The 18,238-nt window shown below is 47.5% G+C and overlaps 1 protein-coding gene across 2 annotated transcripts; it reads right to left on the bottom strand.

The window, feature by feature from the left end:
• Positions 1 to 3,168: 3,168 nt before the first annotated feature.
• Positions 3,169 to 17,820, bottom strand: LOC111846644 (endophilin-A3). Of its 2 annotated transcripts, none has more exons than XM_023817042.2 (11): positions 17,434 to 17,820; positions 9,304 to 9,372; positions 9,113 to 9,185; positions 8,742 to 8,885; positions 8,228 to 8,361; positions 7,337 to 7,495; positions 7,071 to 7,174; positions 6,813 to 6,937; positions 5,721 to 5,753; positions 5,500 to 5,553; positions 3,169 to 4,716 (listed from the first exon to the last, which is right to left on the bottom strand). In XM_023817042.2, exons 1-11 carry the CDS (start codon positions 17,476 to 17,478, stop codon positions 4,511 to 4,513), a joined length of 1,146 nt encoding a protein of 381 aa, XP_023672810.1. In that variant the 5' UTR covers positions 17,479 to 17,820; the 3' UTR covers positions 3,169 to 4,510. The 2 variants fall into 2 exon arrangements, with proteins under 2 accessions (XP_023672810.1, XP_023672813.1); XM_023817045.2 differs by lacking the exon at positions 17,434 to 17,820 and adding an exon at positions 9,876 to 10,494.
• Positions 17,821 to 18,238: the final 418 nt, after the last annotated feature.

Here is an 18,238-nt window from a genome sequence, read left to right on the forward strand (position 1 = left end):
GGAAGACACTAAATCTACATTTCAGTCAGCCAAAACCCTACTGCATTGGAAAGAGCTTGACAAAGGGAACATGTTAATGTTATTTTCTTTGGCTTTATTAAAATAATTGGCAATAAAATATACGGCGAATGACAGACAAAACTGGCATTCTTAAGATCTCATTATGGCCTTGGAAGATGTACCCTCTTTGGGGAAATTCCAAAAATCTGTTTCCAGTACATTTTATTAAACACATTTTACCAAAATTCGCAGGATCATATTCTTTGTTTAAATTTTTCCCCCTTATATAGTCTTACTCTGAACCATGGTTCGAATTACGGGGGGTACTAGGGGGTACTGTACCCCCCGATCAAGACCCAGACCCCCCCAAAGAGACATAAATAGCAGTTTGGGGGGGGGTCTTAACATTTTTCTCTTGTTGTAAAAAAAAATAAAAAGATAACCTCACCTTGTAGGAAAATTTTATGTAAAACGATTTCAGACACCCCTAATGTGGACCGTACCATTTTAACCACCTCGGCGTTAGAAGCAGCCAGTCGGTTGCGTCATTCATTCTCATTGAGTGACCTGTTCATTGTGTTTTTGTCATGGTACTGTTTGTCGTGCGTTGGTCAATGTGAGTAGCCAGCAGAAGTCTGGCCTGTTGAAAATGTGTTATTTTACAACCTTCATTTATTCCTTTAAGTGTTTCATCTACTAATGCAAGCTGACGTCTTTATAAGTTGAATTACTTACCATTGTCCTTCTGAGGAAGGTGTTCTGTCGAGTTGAGCTACTTTGCCGAGGTAATCTACCGTAGTGTTAATCGATAGCTCTAACCATAGATTACCTCGACAAAGTACCTCAACTCGACAGAACATCGGTACAGTAAACATTAGTTACGTTAACTAGCAAGATAAGCTAAGTACTCTATTTAAACCAGGCTTTTTTGGTGAGGTAAAATCGATCATGGTCATTTTCCAAGGAGATGAACTCCCTATGTTTCCATTCTCATTTTATCACAAATAAATTGTGCATTTCTGAAATTAATTCGGCACTTAGCCTGTGTGGATAGGCGAGTAAAGTCACTGCAGACTCCCAACATCCTGAAGCAGCCAGTGCGCTGGCACAGTCATGGGGGGCCACCGCCACGCCCAACACGACATCCCTCGGTGACATCCGGACAGACACACATCCTGTGGGGGTGAGTCAGTCTCAGGAGGCCAGTTCGCTGACTACAGTTTGGCATATTGATTAGTTCCAGCGGTTCCTCTTCCTGATTGGTACAAAATGGCACACAGAACGGGCTCCTAGTAACCGGTAGGAAGCCGATATGACCTCAGCAAGGGTCCGTCTACTCAGCTCCCACCGGAACAGCAGCTGTATTTTTTCCTGTTCACTTATCCCTTCTTGTCCAGACCATGACCCCTAACCCTAATTCCCCTGAAAGGGATGCTGTCCCCAAAAAAAGACTCACTTCCTACCAGGCCCTGCGTCACATAGTTTTGTTGCCCATCCAGACCAGAGTAGAACGAGCAAATAAAGTTGTTTAGTAGTTAGGAGAACCCAGGGGAACCCAAAAAACTGACACCAGGTGACTTCAGCACAAATAACAATACAAATCAATGCTATGAATGATGGGACACATTATTTTCTTGGCATTAAATGGTTGCTCTTACACAAATGCAGGTGTTACCATAGGGAGGACCGGCAGCCCCCAGTCATACATCAAGCGCAGTGACACAGCAGCTCTGGCTATGAAGGTTCATCTGGTGACTGAGCCTCTGTTGCACGACGTCAAGTGGCTGAATGATCCTGCTCAATATGCTTCGCTTAGGAACCTCATACAGTGTTCAACTCCAGCCCATCTTCCACCTCCTCCTCAATGCCGCCCTGCCCAACCCCCGAAGAAGATGGTGGGCAGTGGTGGCTTGATGGTTGGGGATGCACACTTGTAATTGAAAGATTGCAGGTTCAAATCCCTGACCAGCAAGGCACCACTGAGGTACCCTGAGCAAGGTACCACCCCCAAGCACTGCTCTCCGTGTGCTGAATTAGCTACCCCCTGCTATGTCACGACATCACATATAAATATAAATACAGAGGATACATTTCATTGTTGTGCACTGTGTGCTGTGGTGTGTCAACAATGACAATTAATCAATTAAAAAAAAAGATCCGAGTCACCCAGTCATAATTACATCTCGGGACCTTGGGTAGAATACAATGCTGGGGGGCTCTCTGAGCTTATGGTTAGATAGCACTGATCAGTATTACCTGTTAACTTTGTGGCAGTCCTGCTCCTTCTGCCTTACTCTGCTGTTTCTGATGAGGATTCTGGCCCTGCTGGGCACCAGGCTGCCCTCTACTGGAGACTTCCTGCAAACAGGCAACGGTCCCTCTAATACAGGGGTGGGCAATCCTATCCAGAAAGGGCCGCTGTGTTTGTGGGTTTTTGCTACAACTCCCTAATTAGATCAGCAATCAGAGGATTGAACAGCAGACCTAAAGGTTACTCCAAAAACCTGCATACACACCGGCCCTCTGTGGATAAGATTACCCGCCCCTGCCCTAATACATAAACTACTCATTTATTCCTAGAGACAGATAGACCTTCTTCAGCCAGCTGCAGGGGCGGTGAGGATTTAATAAAGAGCAGCCACTGCAATATTTTTGTAATAAATGTTACAGCAGTCAGATCAATACTATCTTCCTTTTCTTTTGTGGTGGATATCTTGGCATTTAGGGTTAGGGCATCGAAAGTATTAATACATACTGTAGGTACATTGTGGTTGTCAAAATGCTTTTAAAATAATTTTTTGAATGTAAACATTTACAACAACAGTGGCCACTTGCTAGTGTGTGCCTTAGGCGTCTGAAAAGCGTGCGTCTGAAAGAGCGGCTCTTGTGTGCCCAGATTACAGTGACACACACACATTCACACCAACACTCAATATGCTGATTTTAAAAAATCACACCCTTCATCATGAAAATACAAAGTACTTCTTTGTCACATGACTCAGTCAGCTGCTGTGGGAGATGCCATGGAGACGGCGCACATCCCCGGCCCGATACGGCCGCGGCAATTCACCAATAAGTCTGTTTGATTTTTACAATAAAACCATCATGACACCACCAGAGAGAAACTAAGCAGATATCAACAGTAATTATACAGCACTTCTCAGCCAATGGGTTCACTGCATATTCGTTTATTTACACAGTACAGCCGATATTATTTATATAATCATTTACAACGCTTATAGAACACTTTCTATAAATTACAGAAAAAATAAAAAGTTATGTCGTGCATTGCAATAATTTCATAGACAAATGAAAGCCCCGTCGATTTTATAAATAACAGCAGAAGATGACGACATAATGGCAAGGATCCTCACAGCGATTCAGCAGCCAGTAGCTGCACGTGTAATTAAATGGCCTTCATTCTACTTCAGTTGATTTTTCGCTTTTTGCTGAAGCTGTTTTTGCTCTACGCAGTAGAATATGGATTACTTTACTCAGACTCTGCTCACTGGCAAAAACTTTACTTTAAAATGCATTAAAATATATATGTTTTCTACCTGATGTTGACTAGCAACTGAGTTTTAATGGATCAAGATTAATAAACATATTTTTCTACGCTGACCCAGAAAAACATAGCACACATATTATTTTCTGATATAATTGTTTAGAGGATAAACCGAATAGCTTCCCATTCATTAAGGTAAATTAATTTCTGTACTTGCTTATTCGTACTGAATGATGCAAACGCGTGGTCATATTCCTAAAAAAATAATGTTAATAATTTGGCATAATTTCGGGTAGGGAGATTAATATACCATAACTGCATAATGTGACAGCATTATTGCATGAACAGTAGATAGCGGCCGCTGCAGATCCATCATTCTGTAGCACGATGATTATAACATACTTTAACGTACAAGCGGAACCCACCTCTTCTACTCCCTACACAGGAAACTTACAGTAAATACACAGAATTTGTAAAAAGAGTTTCCTTCTGTTATGGGAGCAAATGAAAGTGCAATGTTATAAAAGAAGAGGAACGGAACGTCCGTAAAACAGTCTAAGGCTTCAGTGCAAAACGAGAGGCAATAAATAAGCTTTTAAAAAGCAGAGTACAAGCGGACAGAAAATGCTGCTCAGTACTGAGCTTGTCATAGTGACTGCGGGCAGGTGTGCTGCATCACACCAGGGCATGGCATGTAAACACAGAGGGCCTAGAGGACATTCACAGAATGATAGGTCTGTCCCCTCCATTCAAAGTCTAAAAATAACACCTAAGATGGCAGCAGGCAGGAGAGAATGAGTGACGCTTTGGAGCAGGACAGCAGAGTGGAAGGCGACAGCGGAGACATACCAACCAAGCAGATGCCAAGTTCCCAAATGACACACATACAGGTAGCTCCACGCTCCAAAAAGGAGCGCATAAATATTGAAAAATAAGATATATTTCTTAAAAAATACTGAGAACTGAGAGAGACGAGAGCAGAGGTTCCAGCAAGTGGCCCAGCGGTCACTGCGGCAACGGCACGATGACACTGACGTAGCTGATAGGGAAGAAGCCCGATTCGCCGTGGATCATACCCTCGTACCAGTTCTCGTCGATCTGATTGGTCAGGATGATGAGGTCGCTCTCCTTGAAGCCCAGCTCACCCGCGTTCTCCGGCTTGAAGTCATACAACGCTCGACAGCACGGCTGGTCCAGGGGAGCCTCGGAATCTGCCGGGGCACAGTCACAGCTCACTGGCGGGAATTTCCAGAAAGCGTGGTTACACCATAAAGCAGTGTTTCCCGGTCCAGTTCTCTGGGACCCACAGACAGGGAGGGAGCAAAAACATGGGACTGTCTGTGGGCAGCTGGGAAGGAACAAGAACGTGGGACTGTCTGTGGGCAGCTGGGAAGGAACAAGAACGTGGGACTGTCTGTGGGCAGCTGGGAAGGAACAAGAACGTGGGACTGTCTGTGGGCAGCTGGGAAGGAACAAGAACGTGGGACTGTCTGTGGGCAGCTGGGAAGGAACAAGAACGTGGGACTGTCTGTGGGCAGCTGGGAAGGAACAAGAACGTGGGACTGTCTGTGGGCAGCTGGGAAGGAACAAGAACGTGGGACTGTCTGTGGGCAGCTGGGAAGGAACAAGAACGTGGGACTGTCTGTGGGCAGCTGGGAAGGAACAAGAACGTGGGACTGTCTGTGGGCCCCCGGTGACCTTGTTGGGAACCACCGTCGTAAGGCCATGATCCCAGGTAATTTGGTAATTAATAAAACAGACAGGTTTACTTACAGATGTATTGCACATTAACACAGCTCTGATCCATTAATTCTCGTTAAGCAGTAATACAGGTGACCTCTACTGATTAATCTGTCTACGCCACCAGAACAAAGAGTGGATTATTATGAACAACTGAGTGCTTTCCTAAAGATCTCAGAGGAGAGACCTCGATGGAGGTAAGAAGAGTCATGACTGATACAGGGCTGGGACCAGCGGGATGTCCGGATACTCACGGTCAGTCTGGGGGCTGTCTGGCCATATCAGGGGCGGGGAAGAGATCAGCTCATCTAGACGTGAGGTGAAAAGCAGAAGGTGCAGGTTAGTGAGGATAACAGGCTCAGCGGAGCCAATGCACAGCGACCCATCGGGCTGCTTTTTACATTACTGGTGGTCCCAGAATTTTCAGGTGAACTCATGACTGACCACAGGTTCGTCCTCAATCCGATATACCTACTTTTCCCATTGACGGTGTGGTTTACCAGGGAACCTGCAGCAAACGGAGAGATATGTTAGCGACTCGGGGGGTTAACACGACAGGAGAGTCTCCTGCAGGACAGCACTGTGAGGTGATCCACAGAGCAGAGGGGCTTCTCCACAGAGGACATTCCTGTAAACCTGCCGCTGCAATCCTCATCGTCATAAAAACCCAGAGACACAATTAGCAATGAGCTAATTGGCTCCCAACCAAAGTGTGTCTGACAACACTTAACAGTAACTGACAGAGAAAGCTGACATCAAAATAGGAAAATGATTGTGACCAGTGTATTCTTTGAGGGAGCTGTACCTCGTTGTGGCCACAAGAGGGCACACAGCATTTTCATAGTAGAAAACATTCAGTGTTACAACAGAACTGATACAGTGCTCGTGTTCCCCTTTGAAACATAAATACTGCTGGATAATAAAATATACTTCAAAGTAAATCCACATCCAGTGCGACTGAGCCGTGCTGTCAGTGAGCAGTCACACTAGGTTGGCCCTAAATGCTTACTGAAACGGAGACATTAAAGAGGGACCGAGGAGGTGGAGCAGTCAAGTTTGAAGGATCATGTGACATGTCAACCTAGCCACTCAGGAGGAGGTACAACTAAGTACTGAGGATCATGTGACATGTCAACCTAGCCACTCAGGAGGAGGTACAACTAAGTACTGAGGATCATGTGACATGTCAACCTAGCCACTCAGGAGGAGGCACAACTATGTGCTGAGGATCATGTGACATGTCGACCTAGCCACTCAGGAGGAGGTACAACTAAGTACTGAGGATCATGTGACATGTCAACCTAGCCACTCAGGAGGAGGTACAACTAAGTACTGAGGATCATGTGACATGTCAACCTAGCCACTCAGGAGGAGGCACAACTAAGTGCTGAGGATCATGTGACATGTCGACCTAGCCACTCAGGAGGAGGCACAACTAAGTGCTGAGGATCATGTGACATGTCGACCTAGCCACTCAGGAGGAGGCACAACTAAGTGCTGAGGATCATGAGGATCATGTGACATGTCAACCTAGCCAGCTCAGAAATGGAAAGACGAATGGAGACACCTGTGGATTTGACTGATGAGCTGTACGACAGTCCGTTGTGGGGCAGGCTCTCGATGGTCTCTAGGCTTCTCATTACAGACTTTGGATTGAACTCCTTCTTTGGACGGTGGCTTTCCGTAGATATCCTGGGGGAGGTGGTATAAGATAGGAGAAGCTGGGGTCAGCTGTGGCTTCCCTAATGCCACAAACCCAAGGGAAACAGCTCAGTGAGCGAGCAGGGGTCTTCCGCGTCACAGAAAATCTCCTAAGGCTTCTCACCTGCTCTTCAGTCTGCTGTTCAGTTCCTCCAGGATTTCCAATGACTGGCGGTGGTAGTCCAGACCAGCTTCTACCAGTGCAGCAAGCTGACTCACCTGCTCCACCTAGTGGCAAAAAACCCACAGTCAGGCCCTACCGAGATGCCAGGAGATCTAAAAGCAAAAAAAAAAACATGGCAGGGAGACAAACAGCTGAAGCTCTCCGAGATGGAAACGAGAGAGTGATGCCACAGGTTCAGTATCTCATGCGCCATGCCTGCGACTTACGTCGCTCTCCAGAAAGTTGATCATGCTCCTCTCAGCCAGTTCTCTGGACTCGTCAAACTTCTCCACAGCCTGTCGCACCTCCTCCTCGGGGATCTTCCCTTGCCTCTTCTTCTTGTAGTCAAAGTCCAGACGACGGCCCTCCAGCTTCTTCAGGTGGTGCTGTGACCCAAGACAGAGACGACTAACAACCACCTGGAACATCTCCATGTGGAGCATCGCTCGGTAGATCAGTAACCATCTACCTCCCCCCCATTTCCCTGACCAGCCACTCACACACAGTGACCAAACATCCTGCTCCTCGGGCATCTAGACTGGTCTGGGATAATTATAGAAGCTTCAGGGAGAAATGGAGATCGATGCCTGGATGTCATTTGGGTGAATAAAGGGCTGTAGTTGGAATCTGTTTCCAGCATTTGGCCAACATCCACATGTTCTTCCCACAGGCCCCAAACAATTAGCTGTAATCAACAGCCCGCATGTCACACCCTTGTTGGTCCTGTTCGGCCAACCCATTGCAACATGACAGAGCAACTCCACCTGCCCATCAGAGATGGGAGCCCCGCCCACCAGATATGGGAGCCACGCCCACCATGACAGAGAGTCCGCCCACCAGAAATGGGAGCCCCACCCACCAAGACAGAGAGCCTGCCCACCAGAGATGGGAGCCCCGCCCGCCGTGACAGAGGGTCCGCCCACCAGAGATGGGAGCCCCGCCCGCCGTGACAGAGAGCCCGCCCACCAGAGATGGGAGCCCCGCCCGCCGTGACAGAGGGCCCGCCCACCAGAGATGTAAGCCCTGCCCACCGTGACAGAGAGCCTGCCCACCAAAGATACCGGTCCCGCCCACCAGGCAGTGAGCCCCGCCCCTGCGTCTGGTCCTGCCAGGCTCACCCCAATCTCCTTCAGCTCCTTGTCCTGCAGTGACTGCAATGGGTCGATGAAATTCTGCTTCACACTGATGTCTAGCGAGTCTTTGACGTCGGCCATCTGCTTCATTGCCTCGCCTACGTCGACTAGAGCACAACCTGGTGGGATTTCACAGCTCAGGTCACCAGGAGACTTGGTCATACAGGCTCTCAGCTCGGTCTGACTTTTGTTGGCTCACAGCTAAATACATAAAAATCACACAGCTCATTTACCTTATGCTTGTTGAAATTAATACAATGTAAGCTATATTTTGTTAAAAACTTGCTATAGGATTATTTGAGAAAAAGTAATGTGCTTTTTCTGTACAGCCAATGATTTGAGGGAGAAATAATTTTAGGGAAGTCTATACCCTAACTAGCCACCAGGGGGCATGTATGTGTTTACATAAGGAGAGGAATTGCTTTTCACTGCAGAACGATCCATGCTGCATCTCTGTGAACCTTTCGACCCCCTTGGGAACACCCAGGGGGTCACTCACCAAAGGAGGAGTCCTCCCCCAGTTCCTTGCCGTAGCGGAGCATGACATCTCCCAGCATGCCCTCCGTCTGGGGATATCCCACGGTCTTCACCTGCCCCCGCATCTTCGACACCGTGTTGAGCATGCCCAGTTTGGCTCGGTAGGCTGCCAGGAAGAGACAAACAGATCGAGCGCACCATATTACAATTCAGAAGACAATTTAATGCAATTACGATAAATTCAGACAAATAAATACAATTGAAAACCTTAAATGTGTTGATTGATTGGTTGAGAAATTTAAAGTATTATTATTATTATTATTATTAATAGTAGTAGTATGTTAAGTAGAAAAGTATTGAAGGTGTAACAGGCTTTCACAGCTGATGCCATACCTGGATTTGGTTGGAGGTATTCTGTGGTTTTAGACAGCAGATCAAAAATGGCCTTGCTGGTGATATCGATCTTCTGCGATAACAACAGAAAGTTTTGGGGAAAGGGTCAAACGGACAAACTATCCAGCAGTGGGCGCCAGTGAAGCGCATCACTGCGGTGACTGCTGTGTCACGGGCAACGCCGTTCTCACCTTCTCCATCGTCACGAAGTCGCGGTCATGCTTGGTGCCCTCTGCCCCGCTTATCTTCTCGCTCAGCAGCTGCGGGAGGACGCGGTGAGAACGCCGTCAGACTCGGGCTGCAGGGGGCGCTGCGGCTAGCGACCCGAGTTCCTCACGCTCACGTGAACATATGCATAAACACTGGAGCTGGATCGACACCAACTATTTGACTTCGAATGCCGATAGCAGCTTTGGGTCCTCGACATAAGTACTAAATTGATATTGTAAAACAATCCTATTTAAGCATTATGAATTAAACCAACGGCAACATCAGGCTACACCATAGAGAATTATGCATAGATTAATAGCACTCCATGCAATGCATACATTCCGATATTAATTTGGTTTCAGCTGTTAAAAAACCGCACGTATAATACACTAACGTTAGGTTATATTTATGTGTGTCCCTATGCTTTTCGTTGTCGAGAAAAGTGATATGAATGAACTCGCATGTAGGCTAAACATGACTTTAAACGGAAACACAGGACAATATAAACGCTAAATTACATTACCATGTGTCTTATATCTGTTATCATGCACACCTGACTGTCTTTCAACTCCGAATATAATTCAGGGTGATCGAGAGCAGTGTTGCCCCCTTGCAGTAGCGTTACAGTACCGGGTCTGTCTGGTTTGTGGTTTCACCCTTTTCGTTCGGTTTAAAACCAAAATGACACCACGTCTCACTTCTGCCGCCTTGTTTATCAGCTACAGGCGGGCAGTGGGTTACCACTTTCCATCTCCGTAACCTCTCCGCACTAGACTCGTGAAATTAGTGCGACTGTCTCGCCCCAAAACGCAGATTCTTAAGGGGGGGGGGGCTCAAATGAGTAAACGACCAATCAGATCTCTCCGATGGCAGTGCTTCCAGACATTTAATGAAATAACACAAGACGACAACTTGAGGCTTCATGAGCTTTCACTTTTTTTCTAAGCAGAATAACATTGGTGTTTGTATTGACTTCTGTATGTTCGTAAACTCTGAAAGCTGTAGCATGCAAATCCAACTTCCAGGTCCAGTACGTCGCCGCCTATTTCCTCACATCTGGCTAAGGCACGAAGAACAACGTCCATATTCAGCTTGTAAAAGCATCACGTCTCATGCTGAGCAAATGCCAGAGGTGACTCAGCTGCGTTAAGCCCCTGAACACCAGCTGAGCGTGAAGGCGACAGGGATGAGCTTCTCATGAGACGCACCCCGCAATAGCCACTCCGTGCAGAGCGGTGAGGCATTACACCATGGTGAAATGGGTGGGGTGGGGGCAGGTGATGTAGATACAGCTCTGTGGTGTCTCCCCCCAGAGCTGGACATAGTGGAGGGGTTCACCACGCTGAGCAGCAGGGGCAGAAGGGCCTGTTTGTTTGCATCTGCTCCAGTGCCTGAGTATAAGGCACTGGGCCACGACCAGAGCTCCCCACCTCAGGAACGTGCAGGCAATCGTCTTGGCACCAGAGTATTAGAACCCAGACACCAGCAGGTGGGACCTCCAGAGCTGGGGCTTCGATTCCTTTGTGGCATCTGCACGTGCTCACCATGGTCGTGCGCCATTCCTCTAGGAACTACAAAAGCTGCTAGGGCTTATTAGCACGTCTGAATTAAGTGTGCCTTGTTGTAGACTGGCATCCTATCCAGGCTGCACCCCTGTCATGCGCCCTCTGCTTCCTGTGCCCCCCCCCCCCCCCCACCCAGCCTTGGGAGCGGATGGGAGACGGATGGATGACAAGGTTACTCCCCACCAGAAAGTTCACCACACACCAGGCTGAATCTTTAACCTCTTACGAAAATTGGATGAAGGATGCAAGTCTGTCTTAATCAGCTGCCCTTCCGAATAACAGCAAGCCAGGTTTTAAACACTGAGAAATGTACCCCCTAAAAAAGAGAGAACCCCCCCCCCCCCTCCTGGTGCAGTGTTAGTGCAGCTGGAAGCTCCGCACAGGCTGGAACAGGCTAAATATAGAGATGATGGTTAAGAGGCTGCGTGTCCTTTGAGGGAGGGGGGCACCACAGGGATGTGCTCCAGTTAGCCGCAGGAAGGACGCAGGAACACCCAGCCTGTGCCTGTCCTGACTGGGGGGGATGGAGGCATCAGGGCGCCGAGCTTCACCTGCCCCCACCATGACATCACACTGCCACCTGGGCAGTGACCTGTCTGCACGCTGCCCCAAATGAGGCCGGTGGGACCCACAGGACTGTTAAAAAAACAGGTCAGCACCACCAGAGCCACTGCGTTTCAATTACATTTATTTCTCCATCTGTTGGGGCTTCCCAATGGCTAAGGTACTCTGTGATTGGGGGGGGCGTGTGTAAATGGCACGCAGGGCGCCAGGACGAAAGGTGACCTTACAGCCGCAGCATGTGAGGACTGGGGGTGGGGATGGTGCTTCACCCAGCTAACGAGGATACTGCGCGGTTTCATAGGAACTGCGACCCCCACCCGAAACACAGAGCATTTTTTAATTGCTTTGAAGGACCCCTACCGCTACCAGCAATCCATCTCCTGGAAAAACGGCCTCGTTCCCGGTTCTGCTGGGGTACCTACCCAGTCAGTAAAGGAGCTCATGTAAATCATTATTTACCGCTTCAGTGTCATCGTCAGTGTCATTACAGTGGTGCGGCCCTCTGCACATGTTCTAAAAATTCATAATCACTGATTTGTTGCTCCCAGAATTTCTTTGGCATATTTTATTTTCTTGCCCTGTTTCAGTGGCATGAATAATATACGCGGAGTCTTGAAATTCTCCAGTGGAGTGTGTCACCTTCACCCATTTAAAGGGGAATTCCTCCATGTTTGTAACCCCAGAGTGACGCCGTTGTTAGTGCATACACTGGCGAGCCGCTTTGGAAGCACACGGCAGAAGTCGGACGCACACAGGCTTCTGCGAGGACGGCTCTGTTTCTTCTTCCCTTTTTTTTTCTTCACAGACAGAATTGAATTTTCGCACTCAGCAGAGTCTGCGTGACCTCAGTGTCAGCACCGACCGCATATTTCTGCGGTTCTATCTAATTACGGCAGACCGTGTGTCAGTGAATGCCGCTCTACTTGATCTCACTTGTCATTTCTGTGCCAGCGGGGGGCACTGCAGAGGGGTGAGCGTGGAGCTCACTGAGGAACACAAAAATGGCCTGGAAGGATCAGCTATGCCCCCTGAAGCGGAGCTCTGCAGCAGGGAAGTTCTGCCTGGCAGCAGAGTAGCAGTGCTACATCCTGGTGGCCCAGGGGTGGGGCTGAGCTTAGCAGCACCTCCTCCTTCAGGTCTGCCCCTGACTTCGCCTTCTCCCATTCTAGGGCCTTAGTCTATAGTCTATGTCTCCCTCCTGATGTAACGGGCGTCCCCCGCAGTGCCCGTTTCTGCCTCCTCTGGCCACAGGCCCAGGATCCAGGATCATGTCCTCTGGCTACAATTATCCTGCAGCACTGGGGGGTGGGGCAGTGTCTCGGGCCAGTCTAACGAGCCTCTCGCTATAGCAACTGCATCTCTATCTTCACTCCACTGGGACCCATAAGCCACATGATGCCTTTGACCGGGTGTGAGTGATGTTTCACTCTGATGGGAAGTGATTCAGATGGAAGCATTTGAATGGAAGTAAATCTTTCTGTTCAATGACTGGCTGCAACATTTGCACACCAGAATAAACTGTGCAAACCATGTACTGTATCCCTGCATTTCAATCCAAAGTGACATAAAACGGAGGAAATATGAACACTTAGTACCATTTGTCTGTCAAATGCTGCTGGAGACTCTTCACTGGGGTAGGGTCAAACGGTGGCCCCTCCCACCAACCAAACTGACCAATGATCTGGAGACCCTTGAGTGGATGAGACACACCCACCTTTTTACCAGGAAGGTCCTTAAAGGGGAAGTCGCTGCCATACTTATGCAAATGTTATGACAACATCAATAAGCAGGGGGAGGGGGGATACTTAAAAAAAAAATCCATAGCAAAAACTGCCTGTGGGTCAAAATGTAGGAGAGAGTGCACGGCCACAGCGAAGCGTTCTGAGGACAGACAGTGAACATCAAGGGAGAGCTAGACTAGCAGGCTAGAGAACAACACAGTGACTTCCTGCGAGAAGGATCACAGACAGGAAGTCGCCTGCTTTCAACTGAAGAAATTACCACAGTGGCAGGCAGAGAGCAGCTGTTGAAGCCAGACGAGCTCCACAAACTCGGGGCTCAGCCTCACTGCCATCTGCTGTGCGCTTCACTACCAACTCTGGCCATCAATCACGCCATACATGCAATTCCTTCCGTTTAACTGCATTAATTAAGCTTAGCATGCGCATTAGCCGAGCACCCCGGCACAGTGGTGTAACCCCGATTGCTCGTGTACACCAGGCCATGCGACGGTGTGAGTGTGGATCACTACAGGTGGAAAAGCGATGCAGCCATCGCCCAGAGGAGCTGGCAATCAACCCTGCCGCTTGCCAGGAAGGAGAGACTTCACTTTCGCCTATGATTTCACGCTCCAGCCTGGCCTGTCAGTCTGCGTTTGCCTGATCCCTGTCAGGGGCGTCTGTCAGTATCTCATATCAGTCATCAGCGCTGATGTTGCAGCTCATTCCAGACGGCAAGGGCAAAGACCATTCGTTTGTCCGGACAGAATTAATCCCCGTCTCCCCAATCTGGCTACAGGTACGTCCCAGTCACCAAAACTGACCCAAAGTAGGTGAGCCAATGAAACGCCACAGAAAAATGCTCATTTATCTTCGTCGGGCAAAGACCTCATTCCACGCAACCCCAAAGCTAGAATCAGAGAAGAACAGAAACCGGAATACGTTGTGTGACATCATCCACCAATCAGCGGGCCGGATGAGAATCACAGCGTGTTGTTTTCAAGGACAAGCCGGAGCGCCGTTATCTGTCTAACCCAACACAACAGGTGCTTCAACATGTCAACCGGACAAACTGCATTCAAAATTCACTGCTCTCCTTCCTCGTAAACTGAGAAGTAATTTGCACAAAGTGCCACTAATCTCTCCCTCTGCACAGTGGAGGCGAGGGGGGGGGGCATCTCAGTCGCCTTGAAATGCTAACCACATTGTTACGGTGACCCATGGCTGAAATCACAGCTCAGCTGTAAACAGCAGGATCACTGTGTACTGGCTTTTTCCACAGCTGAAGCCATCAGAAGGGGGGGGGGGGATCATTTTTTGCAATAACTGACTGTTTAGGTTCTTATTGGGTCAGACAGTGACTGACAGTAAACGATAATACTGATAATCCCGCCCTCTATGGTTCTCAGTGCCCTAGTCCCAAGACGAGAAATAACTGGATGCACTTTTTTTATTATTTATTATTTTAATTATTATTATTCTTTTAAAAAAGAAAAGGATGCACTTATTTAAGGCACCCAGCTGTACAGTTAGATAATTGGGCCCCTCGCTCAGCGGCCCCTGGTCCTCCTGAGCATCTGACCGGTCTCCCATGTTCCTTGAAAAAGAGCCAATCACATGCAGCGAACAATGTACGGGGGCTTTTCCTCACATTTCTCATTTCTGATGGTGGGGGTGGCTGATATGGCAAAAATATCATATCATGATATTTTTTTTCAGGCAGAATCACAAGCCATGATCTTTTCAAAAATCACAATTCTCCTTCATGTTTGTTGCTGTCAGAGTCGGCACCTTTCTGAGCCTGTCTTGTGTGTCTTATTGTGGAGACATTTTTCTTGTTCACAATCTAATATTGTGAAATCGCAGACTACTAATACACAGAGGTAAGCACCTAAATGCAGACCTGAAGGAAGGTGTCCCTTCTCAGCAGTAAATAACTGCACGAGGAATCCACAGAGGGGCATTGTGGGATTTAATTATTTGGGGGGGACATGATCCCCACCCCCCCTCCCCCGAGGTGCTACAGCCCTGGTTACACTGAGCCAGAGGCAAAGCTAGTGACGTCTTAGATGGGACGCAGAGCAGACAATAAGGCCACATCGCCTAATGACATGTTATACAGAATTATGGAAGGGAACCGGAGAACCTGTAAGAACCTGGGTCCCCAAAGCTGCGTGGAGCTCATTCTGTATATACACGTGTATGGACAGACAGACTGCGGGCTGGCACAGCATAAACATATAAAAATATAGAACTACAAATAAACTCTGGAAAGAGGCAGGTAATTGAACTCATTACACTATAAAAAAGAAACAGAAATGAGTCAGTCTAAAATGGATTAGGGTTAGCCATAATTACATCACCGAGAGGACAGTTATGTAACCACTAACTTGTTTAATGAGGCACATACATGTAGATGACGATTCCTAACGAGTTTAACAAATCATATGCCCCAAATTTAGTGGTATTCTAGAAATCTGAGGTATCTCAAGGCGATTTCCTGACATGCACCAGGCACAATGTTTTGTAATTATTACATTGTAGTGACCAGATTTCATCACAATGCGATAAAAACCAGTAACTTCTTACTGCGTGGGGACATTTTTTTGGTCCCCACAAGGGTAACCTCAATTTTACAAAAATCTGTGACTGCAATAAAAAAAACTAAAGAAGCCAAAATTCTTGCATTTTGTTCATTACCTTATTGTTAAGGTTAGGGCTGGGTAGGGGTTAAGGTCGTCATCACAGTTGGGATTAGGGTTATGCCTATAGAAATGAATGGAGACTCACATGCACAAAGACCCCTCCAAGGCACCCAGGGTTCGGCGACACGCCGACCAACACAGGCTGATATGGGGAAGCACAACAGGAACGGGGACAGCGGGTCTCCTGGGTGGACTGACATCCGCCGCCACGAAAAAGATTAACCCACTTCTCAATGGGCTCACGTGCCACTTTAAGCTACCAGGAACATTCCTGTGTGCTACATGGGTGATACACTGAGCAGGAGGGTTAGTACCAGGAAAACGGAAGGACCCGTGACCACAGCAGTGGGACAGACTGAGCGTGTCTCCACCCATTATGTACGATGTGACATTTCCTCAAAGCACCTTCATAACTTCATAACATCAGCATATATTATTCAGACGCTTTCAGTGTAGATGCCTTCCTCATGAGCGAGACAGGCTGCCCCCAAAACATGAACCAGAATCTCATTTAGCTGCCAGGCCTCAGGATTATGGATAATTGCAGCTGTCACTGTTGCGATTGGGTTATTGGCCTGATACCCAAGGTGACTGACCGTCATGTTAAACAGGGGACATCAAGAAGCTAACAACAGACACTTGTTCAAGTTAAGAAGCCTTATTTAAGTCTGTATGTTTGTTCGACGTAAACACACGCTACACAAAATATGAACACGACATAGGCAATTTGTGGAAAATAGTATCCTCTGATGTGATTCCAAGTGGGTTCAATCACTATTTGGCATGAACTCTACCGGGAATGACTAACGGTAAGTAAATAATCAGTCACTGATGAATCGTAGAACACAGGGGAAGCGTGTCACTAAACCAGATCTGATCTCAACACTGAATAAACAATTCTGTTCCGGACGAGATATAACGGCGCTACACTGATACAGGCAGTGACGTTAGACAGAGACTTTTATTTCCTCTCTGCCTGTCTGCGGTCGACAGTCTCCAAGCTGCTGTGTCCTTTAACCAGAAAGCAAAAGAACACCTTTCAAACGAGGTGCGAGTATATGCATAGATGCGTATATACGTGTGTCCATAAATCACCGATCTCAGCACTTAAAGACTTTTATCAATCCTGAACTATATTTCTAAATAACACATTTTACGATTTCCTAATAACATGGAGAAGAATATTTACTGTTTGATTCTAATTTATTTCCTGTTTCCGGACTCGAGTCACGCTTTCCCGATATAAAATACAGCATCTCTATACTATCACGGTATGAGCAGCGCATGCTTGAGCCCTTTTAAAAGTTAACTGGCCTGCCAGTGGAGAACTGCTTATTGTAAGTGACAGAAAGCACGGCTACACAGATAAGCAGCATTAAGAAGGTGCAATTAAAAGTATTTCGGGGGGAAAACGCTGTTTGCACGCCGTTTGTAACATTTATATATGCATCCAGCTGTACAGTAAGGAAGCAGAGCAGCGGCCGGCCTCCGGTGCGCTGCATTCCTGGAGTGACAGCAGCCTGCAGCGATCGGAGCCAGATAGACAGACCGATGCTTACCTGGCTGGCTTTGTGAAACTGCTTCTTGAAACCGGCTACCGACATCCTGGGAAAATCAAACGGTTATTTTGCCGCTGCCAGAGTAGACGGAAGGGGATGAGAAACATAAAAGAAAAACGAAGTGAAAACGAAAACGAGAGGTTGGAGAAGAGTGCAGATCTTTGCGCTCCCGTAAGCCGTCCGCTGTCGCGGCTCCAGACACATCTGACGCCGTTTATTAGGCGATATAAAGCCCTAAAGGGATCGTGCGGTGGGTCCAGCAGCCGGAGCGGAGGAAAGCTTCGCCTCTATGTAAATGAGCGACATAAGAGGACGCCCCCGCAAGGCCGGCACGGGGACTGTAGGCAGGCATCCGCAGCGTGGCGGCACCTTAACGGGAAAGCGCTGCTTGCTACCATGCATGACGCGCTAGCTGTAAAATGACGAGTAGCCCGGCTGTATATGACAGGAAACAATTACTTAATTTTCATTACTTCATAATCATCTCAGACCAACAGCACTGCTCGCTGTTATCATAGACGAACTGTCAGTGCACTTTGTACTGCTTTCGAGACTATTAAGTTAATTATTAAGCATCATCTACAGTATATATATTCTCGGTTCATATTATTACGTATCATTTGCGCGGATATTTTTTAAAATGGAGAATAGATATAGCAGGATTATCATTTAAAACATAAAAACCAATGTTATGTATAATATTTTTTGTAAAAAATTATTTTTATGTTTATACCTAACCAGGATAAGCACTTGAGGTGGACGGGACCGCCTAGCCCCACTTTTTACATTATGAATGTTCTTCATG

The sequence above is a fragment of the Paramormyrops kingsleyae genome, chromosome 13, assembly GCF_048594095.1.
Source record: "Paramormyrops kingsleyae isolate MSU_618 chromosome 13, PKINGS_0.4, whole genome shotgun sequence".
Lineage (NCBI taxonomy): Eukaryota > Metazoa > Chordata > Actinopteri > Osteoglossiformes > Mormyridae > Paramormyrops > Paramormyrops kingsleyae.

Bases quoted from the DNA above. Each gene is read 5' to 3' on its own strand.
- LOC111846644 (XM_023817042.2), bottom strand. From the start codon at position 17,478: ATGTCGGTAGCCGGTTTCAAGAAGCAGTTTCACAAAGCCAGCCAG. The intron at 8,362-8,741 runs GTGAGTGACCCC...AAATCCCACCAG, and splicing joins GGGGGAGGACTCCTCCTTTG to GTTGTGCTCTAGTCGACGTA. The intron at 5,554-5,720 runs GTAGGTATATCG...CCTCACGTCTAG, and splicing joins CCACACCGTCAATGGGAAAA to ATGAGCTGATCTCTTCCCCG.